The 18485-nt window shown below is 43.0% G+C and overlaps 1 protein-coding gene across 1 annotated transcript; it reads left to right on the top strand.

Moving 5' to 3' along the window:
• The first annotated feature begins 682 nt into the window (after positions 1 to 682).
• On the top strand, positions 683 to 2269 carry LOC123403596 (2'-deoxymugineic-acid 2'-dioxygenase-like). Its single transcript, XM_045097518.1, has one exon. It carries the CDS (start codon positions 1020 to 1022, stop codon positions 2037 to 2039), a length of 1020 nt encoding a protein of 339 aa, XP_044953453.1. The 5' UTR covers positions 683 to 1019; the 3' UTR covers positions 2040 to 2269.
• The last annotated feature ends 16216 nt before the right edge of the window (positions 2270 to 18485 follow it).

Genomic DNA, 18485 nt, shown 5'->3' with positions numbered 1-18485 from the left:
AGACCTAAGGGGTCAGATGAATCGGGACCCTCGCCCGGCCGGCACCCTAGTCTCACGAACCGGGAATGATGCATCCATTGGTCCCGGTTCATAAGAGAACCGTGATTATAGCCTTTTCATCACCTGAACTAAAGCCATGTTTTCTACTAATGAGTTCGTCTTATAAATAAAACAATAAATAAAAATACGCGTTTGAATAATATAATATGATGAAAAAGGAAACAGATCAAAGATTTTTTGTTACCACCATGGAGGCGAAGGGAACAGGGAGGTTGGATCGATGTGCCATTCTATGAGAGCTGTTCGTTTGACATTTTTGGAAGCGGACATGAAAGCTCATTGCTAGATCTTCTACCACTACATCAATCGATGATTCAGCATCGCAAGAGTCATGTTTTAGCTGCCCTTCATAACGTCCCGCTGTCCGATACAAGACCAAAAGCACATCACCTCTTACTTAGTGCCAATTCTTTCAAAACTGGCATTTCCACTCTCTATTTTTTATGGCTTGGGCGTAATAATCTCTATTGTTTTAAAAGAAGGAGAAACACTAGCTGCCTGCATGAGGAGGTGAACATCCATCACTGGAACAACAAATCAAAAGAGGTAATTGTTTCCATTGAGCTGTTTTCAATCTCCATGGTGAGGTCCTCTTCCCCTTGCTCGATGCTGGCAAGCTTTCGGCCAAAAATGGTGGCCAGATAACCCAAATATAATTAAATATTTGGATCTTTCAGTTAAAAAAATCACAACTAGACACCATCTAAAGGAAAGAGAACCTACCACCAAGAACAACTAGACACTAAAAGACAACATTTGTTTTGCCTACAATGCATCAAGCTAGCTAGCCGGCAAACAATTAAAAGGCCGGCCAAAATAAACAAATGGATATCCATCGGTGCAATCAAAAGTCAAATGCTCAATGGATCCGAAGATGCTTTTCCTCACCATAAAGTAATGCAGATGATGAACTGATCGTCTCATCGGCATATGCAAGTCAAGCAAAGCTACATCTCGAGATGGCAGCGGAGCCTCTCTCCAATGGCGCCGCCCACCAGTCAGTGCCTGGACGCTACATACTCCCGGTGCACAAGAGGCCGTCTTCTTCCGTGAAGGGCAAGGTGGCGCCGCCGGTGCTGCCTATAGTTGATCTTGGCGGAGACGACGACGTCAGGATCGCCGAGGAGATCTTCCGTGCAGGGCGGGAGTTCGGGTTCTTTCAGGTGGTCAACCACGGCGTGCCGGAGGAGGTGATGGGCGCCATGATGCGCGCCGCGGAGGATTTCTTCGGGCTGCCGGCGGATGAGAAGATGGTGTACTACTCGACCGACGGCAAGAAACTCCCGCGGTTCCACACAAGCACCCGGAACGGCGACGGCGAGGAGTTCCTGTACTGGCGGGACTGCCTCAAGATTGGCTGCCACCCGCCGGAGTGGCCGCACAAGCTCGGGGCGGCGCTGGAGCCGTACACGGCCGCCGTGACGGCAGTGGCGCGGCGCGTTCTGCGCCTCGCCGCGGTCGGTCTGGGGCTCGAGGAGGAACACTTCGAGGGGTCACTCAGCGGCGGCGGGATGATGAACGTGAACCACTACCCGCCGTGCCCGGACCCGAGCCTCACCCTCGGCACCGGGCCGCACTGCGACCCCGGCCTCGTCACCGTGCTCATGGAGAACGTCGGCGGCGGCCTACAGATGCTGCTCCACGGCGACGGCGATGCTGGCGGCAGCGGGATGTGGGTAGACGTGGAAGCCGCGCCGGGGGCGCTGGTCCTCAACTTTGGCCATCAGATGGAAGTGATCAGCAACGGACGCCTGCGCAGCGGCGAGCACCGGGTCGTCACCGGCGCGCGCGCCGCGCGGACCTCGCTGGCTTCGTTCGTGTGGCCCGAGCTTGAGTGCGCCGTCGCGACGGCGCAGGAGCTGGTGCTGGCCCCAGGTGAGGTGCCTCTGTACAGGCCCTACTCGTACGGCGAATTTCTCGGCGTGTACGTCGCCGAGGCTGGGCACAGGGACGCCGTCATGGCGCATTTCAAGCACTGATCACCTGTCAGCTTAATTTCTTGCACATGCATTTCTTCTTCCAGCAAATCTGAGCAAAGGTTTTTCTTATGGTGTCAGTAAAGTTTTTCGAAGTTGATTTTCGGACAGAAATTATAACTCAAATGGGTTATATTCTTGTTCCTGATGGTGTAATTGTGGATATGTCTCAGTAGATGATATATTCATTTGATCTTGCATGAAAATTTATATAATTTTTTTACTTTCAGTTATTTCTTTTTTCCTTATATAATACTCTTTTCGTACCAAAATAAATGCCTCAACTTTATACTAATTATATAATTATAATATAAAATTATAAAAATTTATTTTGAGAGGAAGGGAGTAATACCTTTTTCATCTTAAAATAAATGTCACAATTTTATACTAACTTTATTATTTTTATCTTTATTACTTCCGAAGATTTAAGTTGATGATGAATTCATACCCTACTCCTCTAATCTTACATGTGCATCCTACTCTACAGGTACTGCTGAACGAAATAATGCATCCAATCACATTCAAACCCTGTACATCTTTTATGAGTGTGCCACTCTCTGCCGTCTAAACATATACTCCCTCTCTTTTAAGAAATTTGATTAATGATTTATATACGAAGCAAAATGAATAAATGTATATTTTAAAATATGTTTATATATATTTATAATAGTTTAATGAAATTTTTAAATAAACTTATATTTAAAAATGAAGGGAGTACATATGCATGTGGACATGCAGCAACGACTTCCAGTCCATCCCCTTCTCTCAACTTCATCTGGAAATACTTTCAATTAAATAATGCGCTTGGTTTTCTATATGTAGACAAAAAACGTCATCTCATCATCACGATGACGTCCCATCCGCAGCCGTTTGTCGCCAATCCCACGTCCTCCCCTATCAGTACTCGATCAATATTCTCCGTCCAGTCCATCCCCTTCTCTCAACTTCACCTCCGCGTCCTGCCCAACTCTGCGTCCCTAGTTCTAGCGCGATGCAACGCGACACCTGGGTGCACAACAGTGACCGCCACGGCAAGATCAGTAGATCACAACCAGCCGACTGTATTTAACTTGAACAGGACCAGATCGATTTTACAGTGTATATATGAGCTTTGCTACAAGTACGGACGTTTTACAGGATTTTTACAAACAAAGTTGAAGTAGCTTATTTTAATTGGTACTTAGATGAGGCCGGCCCCACCCTAAAAATCAGGAGGGAGATTACTGAGGAGGAAAACCCTTCAATCCGTAACCTTCTGTAAAAAAGGTCCGTAGGTCTGGCATTTCTGTGTATATATGCCAGAGGTGAGGAAGTGTGTGGGTTCGAGGTCGCAGACTCTTAGAGCAATATCAACAGGAGGATTTTGCGTTTTGTCCGTTTTTATCTGTTTGGGTCCATCGTCCGTTCCGCGTCGTTTGGTTTTTTTTATCGACCATGTGTCCAACGCGGATGACTCATTTAATGTCCGCACATTTAGATTAAAAAAGCCCGTTCATAGATTATGTCAACGCCCAAGAGTTTATGCCGGCACCATATCAGCGGCGGACATATATTACCAGCCTACAGAAAACCACCACGCAGTTCATGTTGGCACACATGCTAGCGACCGGCACACATGCCAACACACCAAAAGGGGCGGGAATTCGACCACGTCATGTCGGCCCGTGGTCATGTCAGCACACTTGCCGGCATATAAAAAAGGGACTGTGATCTCCGTTGCACATCACAGTTGGTCGAACTTAAGCATTTCAGCCTGCATCTTCTCGAACCATAGCCTCTTCCTCGGTGACACGGTGTTCAGATCAACCTTCATGATCTCTACATCCGTCTTCATGCTTGCGAGTGACACTTCTTTCGCCTTGGTCTTGGCACTGGCGGCCTCGATCTCGAGCATCTTGGCCTATGTCGCATCCTCCAACTCAACCATCTTGGCTTGCTTCTCTGCGTCCATCTCGAATCTCTTTCTTTGAATTTCTATGAAGGCGTTCATTTGCTCTTCCTTTTCTAGCCGACGCTTCTCCTCCCTCAAGTCTTGCTTGCTTATCATGCCCTCCACTTTTTCAAGCAAGGCGATCGATGCCGCGTCCCACTTGTCCTCTTTCTTCGAGTTGGTCTTCCCCTACGGCCGGACCTTCTCGCCGTCACCATGATCCTCCACAGATCCCCCCGCGCCAAGAGGGGGGCATATTGCGCCTTGAACTTGTCCTCCCCGTTGATGATAGTCCAACAATGGGAGAGATGGAAGGCCTTGCCGCCGTGTTGAACCTTGAATGCCTCCAAAGTTTTGGGCCATAAAATTTCTGAAAGAGGCATTGAGGTGGACAAAGCCAAGGTTGTTGCAATTGAGAAAATGCCATGTCCTAAAGATATCAAAGGTATTCGTAGTTTCCTTGGTCATGCTGGTTTCTATAGGAGGTTTATCAAAGACTTTTCTAAAATTTCTAGGCCTCTTACAAATCTTTTGCAAAAGGATATTCCTTTTGTGTTTGATGATGATTGTTTGGAAGCCTTCGAATCACTAAAGAAATCCTTAATTACTGCACCTGTTGTTCAACCACCTGATTGGAACTTGCCTTTTGAGATTATGTGTGATGGTAGTGATTATGTTGTTGGTGCTGTTTTAGGACAAAGAGTTGATAAGAAATTGAATGTTATCCATTATGCTAGTAAACTCTGGACAGTGCTCAACGAAATTATGCTACTAATGAAAAATAATTCTCAGCAGTAGTGTTCGCTTGTGATAAATTTAGATCTTACATTGCTGATTCTAAAGTTATTGTTCACACCGATCATGCTGCTATTAAATATCTTATGGAAAATAAAGATTCTAAACCTAGACTCATTAGGTGGGTTCTTCTGTTACAAGAAGTTGATTTGCATATCACTGATAGGAAAGGAGCACCACTAGGGAAAACCCTAGCAGTAGCGTGGGTATTTGGTGTATTAGTAGTGCGGGTAACCGCGCTACTGATATGACGCTACAACTAAAGTTTATCAGTAGCGCGTTTTGACACGCGCTGCTCCTATCCCTACTTAGCAATAGCGCTTTCTTTACCGGCGCTACTGCTAAGTGTATCAGTAGCGTGTTTTGACATGCGCTACTGTTACTTTAGCAATAACGTTCTCCTGTCGAGTGCTAAAGAGCGCTACTACTATATTTTCTCATATCATTTTTTTGCTATGTATTTGCGATATTTCTGTACAGGTTTCATACAGTATTCTAATCATATCATAAACATGCAATATGCTCATCATATCATACACATAATAGTCTCATCATATCATCCAACACAAATCATGTCGTCACGTCATAATCACGATATAGCTATACAAGTTACATGCCATGTCTCATCATACATAATGTAGTACTTCTTGAGGCGTCGGTTCGTATCCCTCTCTCGCACTAGCGTGAACCTAAACTAACTACTGGCTGTCGCTCGGAAGCCGGAAACCGGTACACCTAGGCCGGACACTACGGCCACTCGTTCTATACTCCTGGCGGAGCACTCTTCGCCATCGATGATCTCAAAAATAGAAGCAACATATCATAAGCATACAAAGTTCATTGTTCCCAAAATGCCCTAACTAGAGTGATCTTCGCTAGTTGAGGAGGATGGTTTAACTACATCACTAATAAAGTTTCGTCGTGCATAACTCAAAGTTTCGTCATCGAGAAAGTATGGACTAAACGGACACATTTTCATATATCGTCAGTCACTCCAACATGCCATGCCATCCATGCAAGTCAGGGAGATAGTCCCCGAGCGCAGTGAAAGCCTTCAGGTCCAGACGTTGAGCGGCTACGCGTGTTCGGACGTCTTCCCGCGACATTTGCCCTTCTTCGTAGAACATCCCTATTTTTTTAGGACCTCCCTCATGATGATTTGGGCAAGTTCACGCTGGATGTGATAAAACTCAGCTCGGAGTCGATGATCCGGGATATCTCCTAGGTTCTTTGCCCATTGCAGAATATGGGCATCGCCAGATCTAGGTGACATGCAAAGGTTCTGCTGATCCCGTCTGAACTCCTGCATGTGGTGGAGGACATAGAATCCATCACTGATTGTACCACTCGGTTGCTGGATGCAGCAGAAGTCAGTCTTATGGCTGAAGCAGGGCGCACGGTTCCTGGTCTTCCTGAGCGAGATCTCTCCACCCCGTACGCCGTACGTAAAGATAGTACTGTCGAGAGCAGACTTGATGTGGGGGTAATCCTGCCGAAATTCATGGAAATTTTTGGCATGACCTTTGCTACAAACTAGACAAATAGATATAACATGACCATTTCAACGAAAATATATAAACAACAATAATGGGATATGCAAATGACCATCAATGACATATATCATATAACATCAATTCTGTTTTTTGTTTATAGCTAAATGGCATAGCTACTGTTTTTTATTTTTAGCTAAATGCTTTTGTTTTTTGTTTAAAGATAAAAGTCTAGGAAGAGATCATCTTTAAAATAAAACTTGCCTAAATTCTTTTCCTTGAAAAATACTGGTATTTTCAAAAATTAAAAACCTTTGCAAAATGACCTCACTAAACACTTCTGTGCCTAGGACAGAACCCAAATTTTGTTCTAGCTATTCCTCTCTCGCTCTCACACACACATTATTTTCTCTAACCCTTCTCTGCCTAGGACAGAACCCAATTAAATTGCAAAGGAACTCCATTTTCTCTAACCCTTCTAACCTCACAAAAATTTCCATAGTCCAAATAATTCAAATTTCATTTGAATGAAATTTGGACCAGATTCAGGTCCATAGTCCAAATAATTTTTGCTAGTTAACCTAGTTAGTTAACCTAGCTAGTTAACCTCATTTACCTAGATAATTAACCTAATTAATCTAGTTAACCTAGCTAGTTCTCTGTCAAAGCCCTAACTAAATTTTTGCACTAAGCTAGATAATTAACCTAATTAAACTAGTTAACCTAGCTAGTTCTCTGTCAAAGCCCTAACTAAATTTTTGCACTAACCTAGATAATTAACCTAATTAAACTATTTAACCTAGCTAGTTCTCTGTCAAAGCCCTAACTAAAATTTTGCACTAACCTAGATAATTAACCTAATTAAACTAGTTAACCTAGCTAGCTAGTTCTCTGTCCAATGTTTGTGCTATGCATGAGAGAGAGAGAGATGAGGGGTGGGGGCTTAAAGAGGATGGCTCTGGTGGTGGCGAGGGAGGTAGTGGTGGCGAGGGAGGCAGGGGTGTCGAGGGTGGCTCCAGTGGAGGCGAGGGTGGATCCGGTGGCGTTGGGGGCGGCTCCGTGGCGTCGACGGCGCGCGGCTCTGGTGGCTCCGGTGGCGTGGATGTTGGCATGAGACGGCGGCGAAGTGGGGCGACGTCGAAGTGTGGAGACGGCGGCGAAGTGGGGCGAGGGATTTGGGGAAGAAGTGGTGGACGGGGGTCATACGTCCCAAACGTATCTATAATTTCTGCTTGCTCCATGATCTTTTAGGTGACATTGTTACATGTTTTGCTACCCTTTTATATCTTTTTACACATATTTGGACTAACGTACTAACTCAGTGCACCTAGTGCCAGTTTCTGTCTACTGATGTCTTTTTTGCAGGGGCTTTTACCCAATTTTTCGAACCCCCAAAAATCCCGAGAAAAATATATAAAAATCAGCATAACGGAAGCTTGCAGATCACCGAAGATGGGCCAGAGGGGCCAGGTGCTACCTCTTGAGCTTGCGTTGGTTTTTTACCTTGAAGTGGAAAGGGTGATGCAGCACAGTAGCAGTAAGTATTTCCCTTAGTTTGAGAACCAAGGTATCAATCCAGTAGGAGTATCAAGCCAAGTCTCCACCGTAACTGCGCAAAAATGGCAAACTTGCACCCAACGCTACAAAGGGGTTGTCAATCCCTTTATGATTGATTGCAAAGTGAGATCTGAAGGCGGAAAGTGCAACAAAGCAAAAGTGTAAGGCTGAAAATATGATGTGAAGTAGACCTGGGGGCCATAGTGGTCACTAGAGGCTTCTCTCATGATAGGAGATATTACGGTGGGTGAACGAATTACTGTCGAGCAATTGATAGAACCGCGCAAAGTCATGATGATATCTAAGGGAATGATCATACTTATAGGCATCCCGTCCGAGACAAGTAGACTGATACTTTCTGCATCTCCTACTATTACTCCACACATCGACCGCTATCCAGCATGCATCTAGTGTATTGAGTTCATGACAAATAGAGTAACGCCTTAAGCAAGATGACATGATGTAGAGGGATAAATTCATGCAATAGATATAAACCCCATCTTTTTAGCCTTGATGGCAACAACACGATGCGTGCCTCGCTACCCCTTCTGTCACTGGGTGAGGTCACCGCACGGTATGAGCCCAAAACCAAGCACTTCTCCCATTGCAAGAATCATAGATCAAGTTGGCCAAACAAAACCCAGAACTCGAAGAGAATTACAAGGATATGAAATCATGCATATAAGAGATCAGAGGAAACTCAAATAAGATTCATAGATAATCCGATCATAAATCCACAATTCATCGGGTCTCGACAAACACACCGCAAAATAAGATTACATCGGATAGATCTCCATGAAGATCATGGAGAACTTTGTATTTAAGATCCAAGAGAGAGAAGAAGCCATCTAGCTACTAGCTATGGACCCGAAGGTCTATGGTGAACTACTCGCTCATCATCGGAGAGGCAATGGTGTTGATGAAGAAGCCCTCCGTGTCCGAATCCTCCCTCCGGCAGGGCACCAGAACGTGCCCCAGATGGGATCTTGCGGAGATAGAAGCTTGCGGCGGCGGAAAAGTATTTTCGTGGCTCTCTCCCGTGGTTTTGGATATTTCGGGGATTTATAGGCGGAAGAAGTAGGGAAGAGGAGCCACAGGGGCCCCACAAGCCTGCTAGGCGCGCCCCCCCCAGGCCGCGGCTAGGGGCTTGTGGCCTCCCCTGGTGCCCTCTGCCTTGGTTCTCAAGCTCCGTGCATATCTTCTGTTCCGAAAAAAATCTTTTTGGAGGTTTTATTCCGTTTGGACTCCGTTTGATATTCTCCTCTGAAAAGGGTCAAAAACACGGAAAAACATGAACTGGCACTTGGCACTGAGTTAATAAGTTAGTCCCAAAAAAGATATAAAAGGCATACAGAACATCCAAACTTTGACAAGATAATAGCATGGAACCATAAAAAATTATAGATACGTTGGAGACGTATCGAGCATCCCCAAGCTTAACTCCTACTCGTCCTCGACTAGGGAAGTGATAAAGAATGAATTTTTGATGTGGAATGCTACCTACCATATTTTTCCTTTGTAACTTCTTTCATGTGACATGAATGTTCAGATCCGTAAGATTCAAAACAATAGTTTGCTATTGACATGAAAGCAATAATACTTCAAGCAAACTAGCAAGGTAATCATGAACTTTCGGAATAACAAGGCCAAAGAAAGTTATCCCTACAAAGTCATATAGTATGGCTATGCTCCATCATCCCCACACAACAAATTTAGATCATGCACAACCCCGGTATTGGCCAAGTAATTGTTTTCACACTCTTAATTTCTCAAACCTTTTTCAACTCTCACGCAATACATGAGCGTGAGCCATGGATATAGCACTTATAGGTGGAATAGAGTGTGGTGAAGGTTGTGAGGCAAAAAGGAGGAGATGGTCACATTGACTCGGCATATAAAAGGGCTATGGAGATGTCCATCAATAGATATCAATGTGAAAGAGTAGGGATTACCATGCAATGGATGCACTAGAGCTATAAGTGTGTGAAAGCTCAAAAGGAGAACTAGTGGTTGTGCATCCAACTTGCTTGCTCACGAAGACCTAGGGCAATTTTGAGGAAGCCCATCATTGGAATATACAAGCCAAGTTATATAATGAAGATTCCCACTAGTATATGGTGGTGACCAAACAAGAGACTCTCTTTCATGAAGAATATGGTGCTATTATGAAGCACAAGTGTGGAAAAAGATAGTAGCATTGTCCCTTCTCTCTTTTTCTCTCCTTTTTTTGTTTGGGCTCTTTGGCCTCTTTCCATATATATATAATTTTTTTGTGTGTGGGCAACTTTCGCCTCTTTTTTTTATTTCCTCACATGGGACAATGCTCTAATAATGATGATCATCATACTTTCATTTACTCACAACTCATTGCTTAGAACGATGATGACTCTATAGGAAATGCCTCCGGCAGTGTACCGGGATGTGCAACGATCTAGCTTGGCGTATGACGTTGAAACATCTCGCTAACTATCTTACGAGCATGCAATGGCAATATGTAAGTGACGACACAAGTCATGAGACGGAACGGTGGGAGTTGCAGGATAATATATCTCAGAACGGCTATGAAACGGCCATGTTAGGTAGGTATTGTGGCTGTTTTGAGGAAGATCTATGGTGGTTTTGTGTACCGACGAAAGTTGCGCGGCACTAGAGAGGCTAGCAATGGTGGAAGGTGAAAGTGCATCTATACCATGGACTCACATTAGTCATGAAGAACTCACTTACTTATTGCGAAAGTTTTTATTAGTAATCGAAACAAAGTGCTAAACACATATTCCTAGGGTAAGGGTTGGTAGGTGTTAACCATCGCGCGATCCTGATACGTCTCCAACGTATCTATAATTTTTGATGGTTTCATGCTATTATCTTGTCAAACTTTGGATGTTTTGTATACCTTTTATATATTTTTTGGGACTAACTTATTAACTCAGTGCCAAGTACCAGTTCCTGTTTTCTCCATGTTTTTGACCCCTTTCAGAGGAGGATTTTGAACGGAGTCCAAACGGAATGAAATTGCCAAAAAGATTTTTTCCGGAACAGAAAAAGATCGGAGAGCCGGAGAATTAGGGAAGGGGCCCACCAGGGACCCCACAAGCCCTCATGGCGCGGCCAGGGGGCCCGCGACCACCAGGCTTGTGGGCTCCCTGAGGGTCCTCTGCCCTAGGTTTTGCGCCTATATATTCCCTAAAAATCCCAAAAAAAATCACGAGATCATCGAAAGTACTTTTCCGCCGCCGCAAGCTTCTGTCTCCGCAAGATCCCATCTAGGGCACGTTCTGGTGCCCTGCCGGAGGGGGGGATTTGAATATGGAGGGCTTCTTCATCAACACCATGACCTCTCCGATGATGCATGAGTAGTTCACCATGGACCTACGGGTCCACAGCTAGTAACTAGATGGCTTCTTCTCTCTCTTAGATCTTCAATACAAAGTTCTCCATGATCTGCATGGAGATCTATCCAATGTAATCTTCTTTTGAGGTGTGTTTGTCGAGATCCGATGAATAGTGGATTTATGATCGAATTATCTATGAATCTTATTTGAGTTTCTTCAGATCTCTCTTATGCATGATTTCATATCCTTGTAATTCTCTTCGAGTTGTGGGTTTTGTTTGGCCAACTAGACCTATGATTCTTGCAATGGGAGAAGTGCTTGGTTTTGGGTTCATACCATGCGGTGACCTCACCCAGTGACAGAAGGGGTAGCGAGGCACACATCGTGTTGTTGCCATCAAGGGTAAAAATATGGGGTTTTCATCATTGGTTTGAGATTATACCTCTACATCATGTCATCTTGCTTAAGGCGTTACTCTGTTCTTCATGAACTCAATACACTAGATGCATGCTGGATAGCGGTCGATGTGTGGAGTAATAGTAGTAGATGCAGAAAGTATTGGTCTACTTGTCTCGGACGTGATGCCTATATGTATGATCATTACCTTAGATATCGTCATGACTTTGCGCCGTTCTATCAATTGCTCAACAGTAATTTGTTCACCCACCATAATACTTGCTATTTTGAGAGAAGCCTCTAGTGAACACTATGGCCCCGAGGGTCTACTCCAAACCATATTTTCAGCCGTACACTTTTTTACTTCGTTGCAGTTTCCGCCTTCAGATCTCACTTTGCAAACAATCTTGAGGGGATTGACAACCCCTTTATAGCTTTGGGTGCAAGCTCTTTTGTGTTTGTGCAGGTACTCTGGACTTGACGAGATTCTCCTACTGGATTGATACCTTGGTTCTCAAACTGAGGGAAATACTTACCGCTCCTGTGCTGCATCACCCTTTCCTCTTCGAGGGAAAAACCAACGCAAGCTCAAGAGATGACAGAAGGATCTCTGGCACCATTGCCAGGGAAGGACTTTTGTTGACGTAGTAGATCCCGACCGCAACAGAAAGGATGACAATCAATAAATAAATTATGCTCCGACTTCTTAACATCGCAGTTCACCATACGTGCATATTACGGGAATCACGAACTTCAACACAAGTATTTCTAAATTCACAACACCTTACTAACATGACTCTTAATATTACCAAATCCATGTCTCAAAACTAACTGAGAGGAATCAGACTTCTCTTTCTAATCAATACACAAGAATATATAAGTTTTATTGCATCCTCTTTGGACGCCTATCATCTTTAGGACTACTTTCATAGCACAAGCCAACAACCAAGTTACTCACAGAGAGCACTCTCAAAAAGATATAAGTGAAGATCGAGAGTTCTTATTTCTCCAAAATATGACACCGCCGTGCTCTAAAAGAACTAAGTGAAGCACTAGAGCAAAGTTATCTAGCTCAAAAGATATAAGTGAAGCACATGTGAGCTAAATTGCCTAACTCAAAAGATATAAGCGAAGTTCAATGAGTATTATAGCAAATTCACGATGAGTGAATGTCTCTCTCAAAAGGTGTGAAACAAGGATGACTGTGACACAACAAAAAGAAAAAGACTCCTATAATACACGACACTCCAAGAAAAACACATATCATGTGGTGAATAAAAATATAGCTCCAAGTAATGTTACCGATGGATTGAAGACGAAAGAGGGGATGCCTTCCCGGGGCATCCCCAAGCTTAAACTTTTTGGTGTCCTTGATTTTGGCTTGGGATGCCTTGGGCATCCCCAAGCTTGAGCTATTTCCACTCTTTATCCCTTTGTCCATGAGAACATCACACAAAACTTGAAAACTTCACAACACAAAACTTAAACAGAAACTCGTGATAACATTAGCACAAGAAACAAACTACCACCTCTTTAGGTGCTGTAGAAAACTTGATTTCTATTTATATTGGTGTTGGATTACTTTATTCTCACTTTTCCATGGCTTGTACCCCCCGATACTATCCATACTTTCATCAGAATAAGCAATCAACACAACAAAAAACAGAACCTGTCAAAAACAGACCAATCTGTAGCAATCTGTATACTTCCTATACTTCTGTTATCCCAAAAATTCTGAAAACTTGCGACAATTTGGGCAATTGGCATATCAACCAGCAGCAAAAATAATCAACTCAAAAGATATTTCTGTATAAAAATGAAAAATAATTTTGTATGCGAAAAGTTTCTGTCTTTTTCCAGCATGATCAGACAACCATCACCAAAACTAGTCATAAATGTTTTACTTGGCTCAAACACAAAAAGAAACACAAAATACACAATCATAACAGAATTATGATGGTGTGGACGCACCAAAAAAGAAAACAAAAAGAAAATATAAATTCATTGGGTTGCCTCCCAACAAGCTCTATTGTTTAACGCCCTTAGCTAGGCATAAGGCGAAAGAATCACGTATCGTCGTCTTTGGTACTCAAACCATAAGCAGCCCTCATCATGGATTCATAGGGCAATCTTATTTTATTTCTAGGAAAATGTTCCATGCACTTCTTTAATTGAAATTTAAATCTAATATTCCCTTCCTTCATATCGATGACATCACCAATAGTCCTTAGGAAAGGTCTACCAAGAATGATAGGACATGTCGGATTGCAATCAATATCAAGCACAATGAAATCCACGGGTACATAGTTCCTATTTGCAATAATAAGAACATCATTGATCCTTCCCATGGGTTTCTTAACAGTAGAATCCGCAAGATGCAAATTAAGATAGCACTCATCAATCTCATTGAAGCCTAGAACATCACATAAATACTTTGGAATCGCGGAAAGACTAGCACCCAAATCACACAAAGAATTGCATTCATAGTTTTTGATATTTATTTTGATAGTAGGTTCCCACTCATCATGAAGTTCTCTAGGAATAAAAACTTCGAATTCAAGTTTCTCTTCAAGAGATTTCATCATAGCATCGATGATATGATCGGTAAAGGCCTTGTTTTGGCTATAAGCGCGTGGAGAGTTTAGCATGGATTGCATCAAGGAAATACATTCAATCAAAGAGCAACTATCATAATTGAATTCCTTGAAATCCAAAGTAGTAGTTTCATTACTACTCAAAGTTTTGATATCCTCTACTCCACTTTTAATGCTTTTAGCATCAAGATAGATGGACTCCGAATCATTGGGGCGTTTTTCAACCAAAGTGGATTCATATCCACCCCATCATCATTAGGTTTGACACTAGAAAACAAGGATTCAATGGGAGTCACACCAAGCACTTTAAGATCTTCGTGATTCTCATCACGAGAACACACCTTTTTAAGCCATTCATGTCTAGCACGAATTTGGGTGGTTCTTTCTTTACTCTCATTCATGGAAACACGCATAGATTTCAAAGTTTCATCCATATTGATCTTGGGAGGAGCACATCTAACTTTCAAAGCATCAATATCAAGAGACATTCTATCAACGCTTCTAGCCAAATCATCAATTTTGAGTAGTTTTTCTTCTATGGACGCATTGAAAATCTTTTGCGAGTTGATAAACTCTTTAATATTACTCTGTAGATCAGAGGGTAATTTATTGTAATTTCCATGAGCATTGTTGTAGGAGTTGCCAAAGTTATTAGAGGGATATACTAGGGAAAGGCCTAGGAATATAGTTTCCTCTAAAATCATTGTTGTTGCCAAAATGATTCCTACCAACAAAATTAACATCCAAGCTGTCATTACTACTCTCAATCAAGGAAGACAAGGGCATATCATTTGGATCTAAAGGAGCACCTTTACTAGCAAACAATTTCATTAACTCATCCATCTTAGCACTCAACGAGTTAATTTCTTCTATAGCGTGTACCTTTTTACTAGTAGGTGACCTTTCAGTGTGCCACTGTGAATAGTTTGTCATGATATTGTCTAGGAGTTTTGTGGCTTCTCCTAATGTGATTTCCATGAAGGTTCCACCGGAGGCGGAGTCCAAGATATTTCTATAAGCAAAATTCAAACCAGCATAGAAGATTTGTATAATCATCCAAAGACTCAAGCCATGAGCGGGACAATTTCTAATCATCAATTTCATTCGCTGCAAAGATTGTGCAACATGTTCATGATCAAGTTGCTTAAAATTCATGATATCATTACGGAGAGAGATAATCTTAGCCGGCGGAAAATACTTGGATATATAAGCATCTTTGCACTTGTTCCATGAATCAATAATATTTTTGGGCAAAGATGAAAACCAAGTTTTTGCTCGATCTCGTAATGAGAACGGAAATAGATTCAATTTAATCACATCATTATCCACATCTTTATTCTTTTGCATATCACATAACTCAATGAAGGTATTAAGATGGGATGCGACATCTTCACTAGGAAGCTCGGAGAATTGCTCTTTCATAACAAGATTCAGCAAAGCAGCATTGATTTCATATGATTCCGCACTAGTGGCGGGAGTAATCAGAGTACTAATGAAATAATTATTATTAGTATTCGAGAAGTCAAAAGTTTGGTGTTTTCAGTCATGGTGACTTTAGCAAGCAACCAAGCACACAAGCGAACAGAAAGCAAGCGAAAGAAAAGGGTGAACGAAAAAGGCAAATGTTTTTGTAATTTTTGTTTTTCAGAAGTAGGGGAGAGGAAAACGAGAGGCAAAAAAAGTAAATGCAAGAGATGAGTTTGCGACGGTTACTTGGATAAGTTCACTTGATGCTCCCCAGCAACGGCGCCGGAAATTCTTCTTGCTACCTCTAGAGCTTGCGTTGGTTTTTCCCTTGAAGAGGAAAGGGTGATGCAACACAGTAGCAGTAAGTATTTCCCTCAGTTTGAGAACCAATGTATCAATCAAGTAGGAGTATCAAGCCAAGTCTCCACCGTACATGCGCAAAAACAGCAAACTTGCACCCAACGCTACAAAGGGGTTGTCAATCCCTTCACGATTGATTGCAAGGTGAGATCTGAAGGCGGAAAGTGCAACAAAGTAAAAGTGTAAGGCTGAAAATATGATGTGAAGTAGACCCGAGGGCCATAGTGTTCACTAGAGGCTGCTCTCATGATAGCAGATATTACGGTGGGTGAACGAATTACTCTCGAGCAATTGATTGAACCGCGCAAAGTCATGATGATATCTAAGGCAATGATCATACATGTCCGAGACAAGTAGACTGATACTTTCTGCATCTACTACTATTACTCCACACATCGACCGCTATCCAGCATGCATCTAGTGTATTGAGTTCATGACAAGTAGAGTAACGCCTTAAGCAAGATGACATGATGTAGAGGGATAAATTCATGCAATAGATATAAACTCCACATTTTTACCCTTGATGGAAACAACACGATGTGTGCCTCCCTACCCCTTTTGTCACTGGGTGAGGTCACCGCACGGTATGAACCCAAAACCAAGCACTTCTCCCATTGCAAGAATCATAGATCAAGTTGGCCAAACAAAACCCACAACTCGAAGAGAATTACAAGGATATGAAATCACGCATATAAGAGATCAGAAGAAACTCAAATAAGATTCATAGATAATCTGATCATAAATCCACAATTCATCGGATCTCGACAAACACACCGCAAAACAAGATTACATCGGATAGATCTCCATGAAAATCATAGAGAACTTTGTATTGAAGATCCGAGAGAGAGAAGAAGCCATCTAGCTACTAGCTATGGGCCCGAAGGTCTATGGTGAACTACTCACGCATCATCGAAGAGGCAATGATGTTGATGAATAAGACCTCCGTGTCTGAATCCCCCCTCCGACAGGGCACCAGAACGTGCCCCAGATGGGATCTTGCGGAGACAGAAGCTTGCGGCGGCGGAAAAGTATTTTCGTGGCTCTCTCCCATGGTTTTGGATTTTTCGGGGATTTATAGGCGGAAGAAGTAGGGCAGAGGAGCCACAGGGGGCCCACAAGCCTGCTAGGCACGCCCCCCAGGGCGCGGCTAGGGGGCTTGTGGCCTCCCCTGGTGCCGTCTGCCTTGGTTCTCAAGCTCCCTACGTATCTTCTGTTCCGAAAAAATTCTTTTCGGAGGTTTTATTTCGTTTGGACTCCATTTAATATTCTCCTCTGAAAAGGGTCGAAAACACGGAAAAAATAGGAACTGACACTTGGCACTGAATTAATAAGTTAGTCCCAAAAAAGATATAAAAGGCATACAAAACATCCAAAGTTTGACAAGATAATAGCATGGAACTATCAAAAATTATAGATACGTTGGAGACGTATCACTGCTACATCTCAAACAACAGCTCCAGAAATTGACATGTTGACGGAGATTGGGTTTGCGTTGGTTTTTCCCTTGAAGAGGAAAGGGTGATGCAGCACAGGAGCAGTAAGTATTTCCCTCAGTTTGAGAACCAAGGTATTGATCCAGAAGGAGGGTCTCGTCAAGTCCAGAGTACCTGCGCAAACACAAACAAGCTTGCACCCAACACTTCAAAGGGGTTGTCAATCCCTTCAAGATTGTTTGCAAAGTGAGATCTGAAGGCGGAAAGTGCAACGTAGTAAAAAGTGTAAGGCTGAAAATATGGTGTGGAGTAGACCCTGGCAGCCATAGTGTTCACTAGAGGCTTCTCTCAAAATAGCAAGTATTACGGTGGGTGACCAAATTACTGTTGAGCAATTGATAGAACCGCGCAAAGTCATGACGATATCTAAGGCAATGATCTAGCATATAGACATCACGTCCGAGACAAGTAGACCGATACTTTCTGCATCTACTACTATTACTCCACACATCGACCGCTATCCAGCATGTATCTAGTGTATTGAGTTCATGACAAACAGAGTAACGCTTTAAGAAAGATGACATGATGTAGAGGGATAATCTCAAACCAATGATGAAACCCCATCTTTTTACCCTTGCTGGCAACAACATGATACGTGCCTTGCTACCCCTTCTGTCACTGGGTGAGGTCACCGCATGGTATGAACCCAAAACCAAGAGCTTCTCCCATTGCAAGAATCATAGATCTAGTTGGCCAGACAGAACCCACAACTCGAAGAGAATTACATGGATATGAAATCATGCATAAGAGAGATCAGAAGAAACTCAAATAAGATTCATAGATAATCTGATGATAAATCCACAATTCATCAGATCTCAACAAACACACCACAAAAGAAGATTACATCGGATAGATCTCCATGAAGATCATGGAGAACTTTGTATTGAAGATCCAAGAGAGAGAAGAAGCCATCTAGTTACTAGCTATGGACCCGTAGGTCTATGGTGAACTACGCACGCATCATCGGAGAGGTCATGGTGTTGATGGAGAAGCCTTCTGTGTCCGAATCCCCCCTCCGGCAGGGCACCAGGACGT

This window comes from Hordeum vulgare, chromosome 6H (genome assembly GCF_904849725.1).
Source record: "Hordeum vulgare subsp. vulgare chromosome 6H, MorexV3_pseudomolecules_assembly, whole genome shotgun sequence".
In the NCBI taxonomy this organism is placed as follows: Eukaryota; Viridiplantae; Streptophyta; class Magnoliopsida; order Poales; family Poaceae; genus Hordeum; species Hordeum vulgare.
This window is presented reverse-complemented; position numbering and strand designations above follow the sequence as displayed.